At 41.2% G+C, this 13,537-nt stretch overlaps 1 protein-coding gene across 9 annotated transcripts in view; it reads right to left on the reverse strand.

Annotated features, from left to right (window-relative positions):
- The window catches only part of Adam22 (ADAM metallopeptidase domain 22), a 237,439-nt gene extending 224,240 nt beyond the window's left edge, over positions 1–13,199 (reverse strand). For 5 of the 9 annotated variants that reach the window (XM_028776039.1, XM_028776041.1, XM_028776038.1 and 2 more), the window contains exons 1-2: positions 12,915–13,199; positions 12,300–12,460 (exon numbers count right to left, since the gene is read on the reverse strand). In XM_028776039.1, coding sequence (XP_028631872.1) covers positions 12,300–12,460; positions 12,915–12,993 — 240 coding nt within the window. In that variant the 5' untranslated portion in view covers positions 12,994–13,199. The remainder of the gene's footprint in view (positions 1–12,299; positions 12,461–12,914) is intronic. The other 4 variants (XM_028776042.1, XM_028776036.1, XM_028776037.1 and 1 more) reach the window with 2 other exon arrangements.
- Between the last annotated feature and the right edge of the window lie 338 nt (positions 13,200–13,537).

Here is a 13,537-nt window from a genome sequence, read left to right on the forward strand (position 1 = left end):
GTTCGGGTATTAATAGCATCACTACTCATAATGAAAGAATTTAATTAGCATACATTCATACTAAGACAATGAATAAATAATGGAATATTATTCAGCAATGAAAAGGGATGAAGTACACAAGCTATAACATGGATCAATGTTGGAAACATTAAGCTAAGTCAGGCATAGTTGAAGGATCAAAACAGGCTAATCTATAGAAACAAAAGTCTGCCAAAAACAAGGCCAATGAGACGGCTCAGCAAGTAAAGGCACGTGCCCCAATGTAGATGACTCGGGAACCACAGGGGAAGGAGAGAACCAGATCCTGAAAGGTGTCTTCTGCCCTCCCCATCACACACACAAAATTAACAAGTGGAAATATATATTTGTGTACATACATATTTATAAGTAAAACAAGAATCCTTCTGTTTCTGGGATTACCAAGGGTTACATGAAATCAGAACGACAGCTAAGGAGTTTATTTCTCCTGAATGATCCTGAACCTCAGCTTTTAACATGGCATCTTCTCTGCATGAACACTGGATGTCTCTTCTACTCGACCCTGTTTTCAGATCCTCCACTCGCACTACAGTATAAACACGTGAAACTACTTAGACAGTCTTGCCCGCTATGGTTCCTTCTCCAGATTTAAATTAGCATGTGCAGCTCTTTAGGAATCATGGAAATTTCCTGGTGTACCATGTGGGTAACCACCTCATATATTTAAAATACTAAAGCATCTTACATTAGCATCTATCGTCTACATTAGAGTAAGACAGGACAGTGGGGGTTCCCATCTGTAACCTCATCCTTGAGAGGTAGAGGCAAGAATGAGAGACTTGAGATGTCAAGGCCAGCCTGAGCTACATAGTAAAATCTCCAAAAAAGAAGGTGAGTGGGGAGATGCACTGAGATAGCTCAGAGCGTAAAACTGCCTGATTCCAAGCCTGGTGAGCTGAGATCTATCCCTGGGACTAGCAATAATGGAAGGAGAGAACCGACTCCCACAGTGCTCTTCTGACCTCCACATATCCACATGGCACATGTTTGTACATACACACAAACACACACACACACACAGAGAAAGAGAGAGAAAGAGAGAGAGAGAGAGAGAGAGAGAGAGAGAGAGAGAGATTGATTCATCCATTAAATGGTCTTCAAAAGTCAAGTACAAAATTGATAAAGTTTCAGTTTATATTGTTACTAAATTTCATAATATGCTTATATCTCATACATATTAGAACTACTTAATTACAAATGACTAATTGGTGTTAGAGCATATAACTGTATTGGTATTAAATGATACATTTTCATAAATAATAAAGACAAAGATTAGAAAAGGTTAAAATTATGAGACCAGAATTATCTGGAGCTTAGCTTCAGGGGGGAAAAACTAAGTATTGCCTTAGTTTAAAAACTGCAGTTAAAAATTAAAGAATGACCATTCAAGGAAATCCTTGCCTGAATATGTCATATGAACTCAAATCTACATGATGCTCTTACAAAAGACCAAACACCATCGTCTCAAAGAAAATGCTGCTCCTGGCGGCAACTGACACAGTCTGCTGAATAAATCCAGCCACGAAGGTTAAAGAGCTTGGATTTATTTTTGCTGGGGGAGACGGGGCTATAAGCTGACATGAGTGACTGTGTCGTGGTGATTTAAGAGTTCATGAGACACTAAGACAGCTCTATGTGGTGGAATGTTAGCAGGCTCACAGCCATCCAAATGTCTGCCAGGTCCTCCGCCATCATGGCCCCTCAGCACCAGGGCTCTGACTTTTCTGACAAGCTCTGCCTTGGTGTCAAAGCAAAAGGCACTCTGATTCCAGTTCACTATGCAGACTCTCGGAGGACCAGGGCACACTGCATACAGTACTCTGCTGGAGCAGCAGGAAGACTTGTGGGAAAGGAAGGAAAGAGAGCAGAGATTAGACGAACTATGGGAGGAGGACCATGTTCCTCTCTGACACTACCTGACTAAAAATTTGAATATCCACTGGAAAAAACTTATAACTATGGCAAATGTCTCAAAACTCTATCAGATAGTCAGTAACATAAATGGTCTCAGTTTTTTTTTCTTCATCTCTTTGAGACAGAAAATTGAGGCAAAAACAAACTAAAAATGTTTACTGAGCACCTACTGTGAATCAGGCACAGTGCTGAGAAGCAGACAACGGTAAGCATGAAGGACCAAGTCTGAGATCCAGGACTAATCTCATGGAAACAGGTATCAGTGTCTGGATCCCCACACAGCCCATACATAAGCACACACAGTGTGAGGCACACCCAAGGCCAGTCTGACTCTGAGTAGCCTGTAAAATGCCTCGTCATTCCTTTACGCTGAATATGCACCCTGCAGCAATATGGCACAGTTTCACTCTCCTGCAGCAACGGATCCCTGCCCCGGTCCAAGACTTTCAAAATGTCATGCTCAGCAAGGATGAAGTATCGACAGAGCACGGGAAGCTGGGAGCCAGGAAAGCAAGAGTGACAGGATTCAGGGCAAAGGTGTGATGAAGGAAAGTGTCAGCACTGAGGAGCTTTGATACACACACAATGAAGACAGCCGCACCTTCTGATACACACGAAACGAATGACAGCCAAGTGACGTGGAATCCAAGCAAAAGCGGAAGGGGAATCACATGAAATACTACCACACAGTAAGTGGAGAAATGAAGAGTCTGTTGGGCTATAACACATTTCCAAATCCCAGAAGTAAGCTGTGTCCAGCGCATGTACCAAGGCTGGTGTGAGCCACCCTCCAGAGGCCTGGGTTTGTTTCCATTGCTAAGGGAAACAGAGGTACTTGACAGAAAGAGGAGAAAAAGCAATATACACTAAAGGTGGCAGAGAAGCATTTCCTATGTTCACAAGAAGGTAACGAACAGGACAGGGCAGAGCTCATAGACAGGTAACAAAGAAAGAGACAGAAAGCACTATTAACCAAGAACAGTCCATAGAACAACATGGATTTGGAGCAGAAACACCAACAGAGTCCTCCCAATGCATGCCACCAACACCCCTCTGCTGGGTGCTTGTTACATGACTGTCTCTACTCAATGCTGAGATGGAATACAGTAAACAAAGGTGCATGCCTTTGTCCTGTGCTTTTCTATGCACTTAAGCTAAAATACAATATTTTTCAATCCATACTGCAAAGTTTAAGATTTTATCATCGGAACATTTAAACTCATTAATCGATACCCTCAACTGTGTTTCATATTAAATTGCTTAAGCTATAAATTAATAGAACTTCTCCTATCTTAACTGTCAGAGAACATTGCCTGTGCTAGATCACCCAGAACTACGACTACCCTGTGCTAATCTTATGTCAGAAATTCAACTACATGAGCATTCTTTCTATTTGAACATCACTGCTTTTGCTGGCTTTTGTCTTGTGGCATTTGCTCTCGGCTTTGATTAAAAGTCTCACCTCCAGTGACCTACCTAATCAGAAATGGGCCCGCCTTAGTGAAAGCAATGAACACTGGTGGGTTTCCACTAAGTTCTACCCAATCAATAGCTGAAAGGCGTTTTTATGAGACACAAACTAGAAAGAAAGGAATGAGCCATTTACAGTTAAGCCAGAAACAGAATCAAAATAAGTAAATGTTGGTTTTGGTCTAGAATCCAAACATTTATCATCTTTAGTAATGTTTAAGTCTCTACCAACAGCCATAAAAACTCCTCGTAAGAAACAGTGACTGAATTATTTGGCACAATGGCGACTTTGAAAATGAACTCTTTCAAATGTTCATCACTTATTAAATACTTTCTAAAGTTTTCTGCAACATGTTTCAAAGTACTAACTATAGCTAAGCTTCAGGGAGCCAAAATTTCCTTGAAAATAACTCAGCAAGTATGGCAAACAATTAAGAAAAATTGTTTGACTCAATAATTCAAAGCAATGATTGTTTACCTTCTAAACTCGAGTTTATACAGACTCATTCACTGAACGTTCAGTTAACAAAGCATCACATGCCATTCAAAATGAACTAGTGCTCATTTTATACAATCTAGGTATGCTATTTAGAGGATCAAATTTTTAAAAAACCTACATGACTTAGGAAATCAATGTTTAGCTAGAGGTGACATCTCCTGACCCAGGCCCAGTGCTCTAGACTCCTTAAGCACAGGTTGCTTAAGTCCTCTCCCACAAACCTGAGGAACTTTAAAAACACAAACCAAAAATAAAAAAAGAAATAAGAGAAAAGGAAAAAGAGAAGGAACAACAACAAAGAGGAAGGAAGAAGGAAGACAAGAGGAAAGTAATGAAGAAGGAAAGAAAGGAAAAAGGAATGAAGGAGACGGTATTTTCCTGGTTGGAGCACAAATGTAGACCTCACAGGAGAACAGATGCACCCTCAGGGCCCGAGGGGCAAAGTTGGCTAAAGACAGACTCTTGCAATGACCTTAGAATCAAAATTAAGGTCAATCACTAAAAACTTGAATGGCTGAAGGTAAAACTTCAGAAAGTCCATCAGACTCTTCCAAGTAGCCCTGTATAAGCTGAGCCAGGAAGATGCTGGGCCATTCTAATCCCATGGGTCCAGCCTCTTCCCCAGCTCCTCACCTTCTCCTCAACTCTTATTCAAAGTCCACACCCTCCCACCCACACTCGGATGATTCCAGGTCACTGCTTTAGCCAGCTGTCTTCCTTCCTATGCCTCCAGGCTACCCTGTATTAATAAAGCAAGTGTATACATAGCCTTAACTGTCATTTGTACCTGCTGATGATCCACAATTGTGTTTCTAGACAGAACCCCAGCAGGACACTCTAAATGCATCAAAAGCACACTGGGGGATTCAAGGAAATCTGAAGAACCAGGCTATGTGAAGGAGCGGCTCTTCTCAAGCATCTTGCTATTTAATCCACAGAAAGAGTAATTGTGGAGAGAAAAGCTTGGGTGATTACCAGGAACACCAAACTGTCCACCAGCAAGGTAATCTCATCAGTGGAGGAGACTAGCCTACCTAAAGAACAAATAGCCCAAGGAGGGAAAAAAGGACAGAAACCAATGATTAAAGCAATGTGCACCAGACAGTGCCACAGAAAAATGATCCAATAAGACCCTGAGCCCCGCCTTCGACTGCCATAGGTACGTTATAAAACTACTCATGGAAAGAGAGCGCTTCAGGCCTAGCTCCAAAAAACCATCATCCACTTCTTCTCCTCAGCTATCTAGTGATCTTTCCTCACAACAGAAGTCAAGCAACAAAGGCAGCTCTGCTAAAACATATAATGCCCTGGTACAACATTAATTTTTGAAACGGAGAAGAAATACATTCATTTAACCTGCTCAAATGCATGACCCTGAAAACCTCTTAAATACAAACAACAAATAGATTCTGGGTTAGGATGAATAACTAAATTCTAAATCCCCTCTTTTTCCAATTAGAACTGCTGGTATTTCTGGATCATGATGCAGAATCTTTTATTTTATTTTCAAAATCCAGTTATATGTAATAGCTTCTCTTGGAGAAAAGAAATAGACTTTTACCTTAAAAGGAACTAAAATCAGGAGTAAAGGGAGTGGAAGGCTGACGTCAGTTTTGATGTTAAGTAGTTTTTAAATACATGTAATTTTTAATTACATGTAAAATAATTACAAGTTATCCAAGAAGGAGCTCGGTAAGGTCAGGAGTTTCTTAAAGAAATAATGTTGGTATATTCTAACACAGATAAATAGAAATCCATGATAAATTAATGCTAAAAACTGAGTTAAAGACTACTTTGTTGATTTTAACATTTCCTTTCAGAATTGTTTTCCATTTCTACCCCTTTTAATAAATGACCATGGGAAAGCTAATTCACTCCCCTACAGAGTAGGTATAATAGTATCTACCTCATCATTAAAAATAATGGCTATAAATCACTCATCACAGTGCTTAGCATACATGGAACATGTCTGGAAAAATCAATTCCTAGATTTTCAACTCTTGCTTCCAAACTTTTTTTTCTTTCTAGTACTTTTATTATCAAAATAAACACATCCAACAAGATGTTCATGGAACTTATCATTTTGGTTATTACTAATCTGTTTTACCTGAATGATTTGACATGTCTCTACTGGAACTACAGGGACATAAAGATACCCTGTACCTTTTCTTGTGATGGGGGACTATATGAGGATAGATTTCAGTTTAGGATTTAATGTTTCTGTGAACAAAACTCTGGCTACAAGAGCATATATAATTTTGATGTTGACTGCTGAATACTAAAAATTGAACTTACAATGAAAAACTAATCATCAATATAATATCAACAGACCTCTTTCGAGACCTGCTCTTGGATGTCAAATGTGTATCATATATTCTATTATTTATTAAGATAATAAAACTGAAGACCCCCTACTGGGCTCAGCAAGCCTTTTCACAGTACTGTAACTTTAAATATAAACACAGGTATTTTTGAAGCACTAAAAGTGTAACTCCAATAGGGGAAAATAAAGAAACCTTTGATTCTGATCCCAAAGACATCTATCTACATGTCTTGAATGCTGTCTAAGGCGAGAATTCAGCTGGTGAAGTAGAGCTGAAGTTTCTGAGTTCAAATCCCGTTAGCCTCATTAAAGATGCCAAGCTATGATCTACCATTGGACTTCTGTGAGCATGATATACATCAAGCACTAAGAAGTTGGTTTGACCTATAAAAGCCACCACAAAATCACCGCATGTTAAACATTTTAATATACAGCATACATGGTAACACTGACATCTTTTTTCTCAGTTTCCTTTCCTTCCTGCTTCCTGCCATTCCTCTCAGTCTCTCGCTTTTCCCCACCCACCCCACCCCCATTCCACGTGGATCTTCTCTGCACTTAGGCTTCTTCCTCAGACTTCCTGATAAAGGCAGCCCTAGCTGAGCCTCACTGGAGCTCTGGAATGATACCCATTACAGATTCTTTTCTCACTGAGTCAGGAGAAAAAGAGCAGGTCTCTCTGTAAAATGGGTTCTAGAAGAATAAAAAGAACACATGGTATGTTTTGGAGTGTGAGAAAGCAAGTAAAACTAAGAACATTCTTTATAAACTCATAAGCTCCTGCTTGTTCTCCATATAGCTGTGAAGAAATGATCAAACACTGATTCCTTTGTGCACAATAAAATAATTGTGCGGAATTGCATAGATGACTATATGTATGTGTGTCTGTGCACATACATACACACACACACACACACACAAGTATACGCATACAGATTGGGATATCAAAGATAAGAAATAAGATAAGCCTGAATTAGGTCTCTTCCGTAATCTAGAATTCTATTACTGCATTTATATAAATTTGAATGAAGATGTAAGGGAAAGCCTATGAGATGATTCAGTGGATAATGATGCTTACAGTTCAATTCCCAGAACTTACATGATAAAAAGTGAGGAATGACTCCTATATAATGTTGTCCTCTGAACTTCACATGTGTGCCATGGTACAAACACACATGCATGTGCACGCACGTGTGTGTGTGCGCGCACACACACACACACACACGTATGCATATACACACTACATAGATGAGAGACAGAGAGAGAGAGAGAGAGAGAAAGAGAGAGTTGTAAAACTAAAAATTAAAAGAAGGTTGTTTTAAAAAATATTTAAGGGATATTATAATTTTTATTTTTACTTTATTCAATTGGTAGGTAAACAAAAATGCACTGTGAAATATTTCTTTCCTGATGCTTATGGCAAAACTTTATTAATATTGAGCTACTTAGTTTAACAAATGTACGTTTAGGAAAAAAAAAAAAGGTCAAGCTACCATGAAAGCTATAATTCCTAGGAGCCCTCTTCCACTAGGGGTACTGTACTGCAGACAACTGACTGCCAGGCTGACTCAGTGCCCTCGGAGGGAGCAGCACGATGTTAAGGACAGCTCACCTATTACATGGCATATATACACATATTCTCAAAAAAAAAATAGAGCACACCTTTTGCTGCTACCTTGCCTTCACTATGCTTTTTGCTCCATTCACTAATGGTTTTAAAAGGAGGTGAGTTATAGATCCATGTCCTTGTCCCCACTTGACGACTCCTTCAGAAGCTGTAATACTTTGCAGAGGACAAGATGGGAGAAAGTAGATCTTGTGTTTGCAGACAACAATACTTCTGATAGAAGAAATTATGTTATATGCAGAAGTATAAAAATCATTGGGTGTGTTTAAAATAAATAACAGAATTTAAAGGTAACCATGTAACAAAATAAGTTATCAGATAACCCATTTCTGGTGCCATAGTAAACTTGTGATGCTTAGCTGGCAAAAGAGCAATCATTAATAAGCATATCTAAGATAGCAATTACAGGGTTATCAATATTAAACCATCAGTAAAGCTCAGTAGATGATACCTTATACAAACTCATGAAAATATATGTTATGCTTTACTATCCACAAACATGCAATTCTTTTAGCATAAATACTGTCAAGAAAGAAAAAAAAGCCTCAATATTTTGAATATTCCAGGGCTATCCTTGGGACTACTTCATGTTTGACGACCCTGAAGACAACAACAACCAGCTATGATTATTTTGACTATCATTTCTAGTATTTATGACACAATGAGCTTCTACACAAGGTGATCTCCCCATTGACAATAAAAATCGGTGAGCACTGGAGTAACTCACTATGCAATAAACAAAGAAACAAAAAACCCTCTCACAATATGGACTTGGATCAGTAAAATCACCATTTTACACTAAACGGTCACTATTCAAGCAGAACTAAAATGAAATTTCCTCTAAAATAAAAGCTTCATATTCCCATCTATGGATGAAAACTGAAACAGGCTCACATTAATAATAGAAGAAATGGGATACTCACCTAGTCTCTGAGATCTTCAGGAATGGAACCACTTAAGACTACAGTGGTGACTACCTTCCCTTGGTCAATAGCTTGAGCCTATCAAGTAAGAAGTAATTTCTGAACTAATTTGAATGGCCTATAAGGTCTCTTCCTTCTACGGCTATTCCATTGAACTGCATTATGTAAAAAAAAGAGTAATTCGTAACTTCAGGGGATGTATTACATTCAGATAATGAGGGCATCATTTTGCATTCAAATGATGTCATAAAATTTCTAAACAGTCCTCCAGCTGCCCAAAGGAGTTACTGTGACTTAAAGACTCCTAGAGACTCACTGTATGCCTAGCGTTGATCTAGGTGCTTTTAAAATGCTAACCATCCAGTGTTCTCAGTATGTTTGGGAGCTTAGCTCTTACAAAGCTTAATGATATGAGCTAGAATTTATCAGTGAGTAAAAGTGAATAATAAGCCTGCTCACTCTTATTCTTCTGTAACACTAGGATGATACCATCATGAATTTAACCAGTTACTCCTCCTTGCCAAAAGACTTAAATAGCCTGCAGAGCCAAGTCCAAACTCCTCAGAACATCAAAGAACTTGCTGCAGCATCTAGAAACTACATTCTTTTCATATTGGTCCCCAAAATCTCATCTGCAGTCAACAAAGGCAAGTCCTGCTTTCCATGTATCTCTGGACTTGCTGTCCCTTTCTGCTAGATATGCCCGCTTCCTCTCTGTAATGTAACCAAGAAGACAGCACCTCCTGGGAGAGCCCAGGGACTCCTTGTGGGGTTAAGTGCTGGGCTTCCGCTGTTTCCACAGTCCTCTGTAATCACCTCAAGACTGAAGGGCAAAGAGTAATTGTTCATCCACTCATCATTTTCCCAGCTGTCTGTAAACCCCTTAAAGGCTGAATTGTGTCTTTTATTTCTAAATCTTTATAGCCTTGATTTATTTTAAAATGTTAACTAGCAAGAGCTCAAGTGAATAAATTCTTTTTGAGTCAATAAATACACACACACACACACAAAATCATCCAAATGTTATTTCTGAAATACAAAGGAAAATGCTTAAAATATCCACGGGTACCTATGGCGCCAAATGTTCTGCTTACCAAAATAATAATAATAATCATAATAAAAAGAGCTATATAAAATCAACACATTTTCAGGTTAAATTATAGCTCTCTGGAAACAAGGAATGCCTAAGAGACGAGAAAAACCCTTAGTTTCCTTACTGTAGGAAATGTTGGTCTGAGATTCTATCAGTTCTCTGTGGTGTCCTGCTACAATTTAAGGATGCTGGTAAAGTACAGTGACTCCCCGGGAGACAGAGATATCAAGATGTGCTGTGTGTACCTTTAGATACCAAGGATAATTTGCTATAATTATAAATAGCATTACTCCCTCTTCTGACTCAGATCAATAACCTATACATGTTGTTTAGTCTAAGATCTAGCAAACAATTCACCTCAGCTGTAAAGTTCACTTGTGAAGGGCCTACCGTATCTTCTGCCCCAAGTGGAGAGGCCCATAGAGTGCAAACATATCTGAAGTGGTGTTTGAGGAACACTGAGAGAAAACATAGCCTGTTTTTCCAAAAGTAGTGGCCATTCAGCATCATAAAGTGGACGGGCGGGCGTGAAGCCATGGTCAGCAGGAGGCAGAGACAGAGGTCCTGAGTGTGCTCCTTCATGTCCCTCTCTCTGCTCCTCTCCATCCCTCCTTCCCTTCCCACAAAGACTCTGGGACTTGTTCTAACACTCTGTCTACATCAGCAAATTCCTGACCATAAAAAAACTCTATACAGAATGAAAGACTTCATTTCTCAATAAATAAATTACGAGGAAAATTAAAAGTAAGAACCAATTACAAGGCAAATTAAAATAAAAACAAAAGCATACACTAAAAGAGACATAAATAAACTAGGTATGCCCTTTATTTTAGCTCTGGCTCAAAATGAATATATATATTCATATATATATATAAGCCTATTTTCGAGATAAATAAGTAAAAGTGTTTCTGAGAGAATGGTTGCTTTATAGTATCAAAGAATTAATCTTATTTTTACTGTGGCAATACAGAGTCACATTTTTACTATAACATTTACCTTTCAGAGTTTTATTACTGAAAATGTTAATAAAGAAAGCATCATTTGCTTGCTTCAAAGAAATACAGAAAGGGGAAGAAGGCCAGTAGGAGGCAGAAAAAATGCAAGATAGACTGTAAGTTACCAATTTATCAAGTTAGGATTCACTATACTCCTCTGTTTAGTTTACGTGCATGTAGATTTTTTTAATCAAAGGCTACAAACAAGCATCAAAATATTCTCTCACAGGAATAGTTATTAACTAACTGAAAAATAAAACACAGGTTCCCTTCTGCAGGTTTTCCATGGAAACAAGCCAAAATTTAAAAATAGAAATAGGCAACTGCCAAACATTAATTCAGATAATAAAATCCTTCATTAAGGGCTGGGCATATTGGGTTTTCTACTACATTAATCTAACATCAATGGATACTACAAGTTACCCTGAATTTCTACCTATGTCAACAAAATTTTAATGGAGCAAATTATCTGACTTCAAATATAGACTTAAATATTTTGTACTCTTTACATATCTCACACATGTGAAAAAGTAAGTACATTATCACATCACAATTATGTTAGTGTTAAATGTACTTATGATGTGAAAATGCCCAGATTATCTTTTACTTAAGTAAAGTTACAAGTTTCAACTACGTGAGCTTTAGATGTACTTGCAGACGAATGAACTGTCTGGTTGATCTATACAAACATAAAAACACTTATATGGTCCCAAAAATATTTGCTGGAATTAGCCAGTACTCACTCATATCTATAGATGTTTGGAATTGACTAAAATGCCGGTATTGAAATAAATTAGTTTTTAAAACAAGTTAAGTGCTCAATAAAACGATACCACCCTAATTACAACAGTGGAAAAGGTGAGGAGGACCCGTTTTCGGAAGTTAGGACTGAACCTCTCTGGTGTTCACAAATCTAGATGACCAAGGGATTTTGAGATGTAGTTTAGTTTACCATATAGTTTGGTTTCTTTGGGTTGCCTAGTTTCCTTCTCCTCTCTTCTTTCTACAGTAATTATCTTGGGGTATATTGTCTTCTCTCAGAGTTAAAACAACAAAGATGATGATGCATATCCTGTCTAAATAGAATCTCCTCCTCCCCAGTGCAGTTTTCGCTTGACTAAGGAGATGGGGTCTGTGCCTCTTATCCCTAGCTCAGGTTACAGGGCTACTAGGAGCACCCAACGCCACCCCCAACCCCTACGGCTTCTACAAAGCCTTGGCCTGCGTTTCTTTTGGTTCCTTTTTTCCTCTGTCTCCTTTCCTCCTTTTTGCACTTGCACCGGGAAGCATCGTGCAGGAGTCGCATTAGGACTTTGCTCTTTTCACCTGGTACACCGCGTCTCCAGGGCAACCCTAAGCAAAGCCGGGGTCGCTGGGCTGCAGCGGGGGGGCCACCTCCCGCACCCCGCCTCTCACCTGCGGTCCGCCAGGGTCGCCCCGCACCCGTGTGTTGAGCTGGTGGTGCTGAGTTTCGTCTTCGCCGCCCAAGCGGTAGATGAGGCGCAGTGGTACGATGCTCTGGCGCTCCAGGAAGCGGTTTTCGTTCCCCTTCTCCAGTTCTCTCGGTGAGGCGTCTCCTTGCAGGCAGGCAGGAGGGAAGGAGAGAGTGGAGAGAAAGGGCAAAAAAAATCGTGACCCTGACCCACAGTCCTCCATCCTGCGGTCCTCATCACCCCTACGAAAATTCCCCCGCCTCCTCCCTCCCGGACCCATCTGCGAAGGACGCAGAGACACCAGCTGGAGAGCCCTGGACCAGCTCTTTCGAGAGCATCTCCGGGTCCAGAAACAGGGCACCCCTTTCCCATTCTTGTGAAGGAGACTCTTCTTCAGCAGGGGAAAGGGGAAAAAAGCATTTGACCCCAGATTGCTGATGCATCCTCGTGTCCCCCCACACATGTGTGCTTACCCCTTCCTCCCCGCCTTTCAAAAAATAAAAATAGAAACCCGCGCACTGTGGAAATGCGGGTGCGGCTTTTCGGGGAGCCTCGGGGCTCCACAGAGTCCAGGACGCCCCGGCAGCTGCGAACTTACCTGCCCGACCGCAGCGCGCCAGGGGGCAGGTCCCCAAGACGCAGAGCAGCCAGAAGGACGCGGCCACCGCTGCCTGCATGGTGGCGGCGCTCAGCTGCTCGTGCCCCGGCCCCGGGCTCAGGCTCCCGGCCGCCCCTTCCCAGCCCGCGCCACTGCCGCAGCCGCCGCTGCCTCAGTGCTGCATTGTGCCTGGCGGGCGCTTCGGTGGCGGGGGCAGCGAGCGAGCGCCGCATCGGGCGCCAGGCTGTAGCTAAGTGGCTTCTAGCGCCTCCCACCTCATCCCCAGGCGGAGGCCGGGGCGGGCGGCCAGCACGGCGGGGAGCGGAGCCGGGTGCGCAGCGGGCCTGGTGCACTTGCCCCCCGCGCCGCACCCGGCCGCACGCACCGGAGTAGCTGGGAAATGTAGTTCCCTCCCCGCACAGCGAGCTGGTCTCCACGGCGACGCAACCGTCGCCACCCCACGACCCAAGAAGGAGACTGCAGACTCAAGGAGAGGTGGTGGACGTCGCCTGCACCGTGGTGGCAGCCCGAATTCGCCCCCAAGGTCTGGGAAGAGCCGCAGTGTTGCTCACGAGTTAGTATTGCTCGTGTTACCAAGCGAGCATAACTTGAGTGCATGCAAG

Source organism: Grammomys surdaster, unplaced genomic scaffold, assembly GCF_004785775.1.
Source record: "Grammomys surdaster isolate TR1022 unplaced genomic scaffold, NIH_TR_1.0 264, whole genome shotgun sequence".
Taxonomy (NCBI): Eukaryota; Metazoa; Chordata; class Mammalia; order Rodentia; family Muridae; genus Grammomys; species Grammomys surdaster.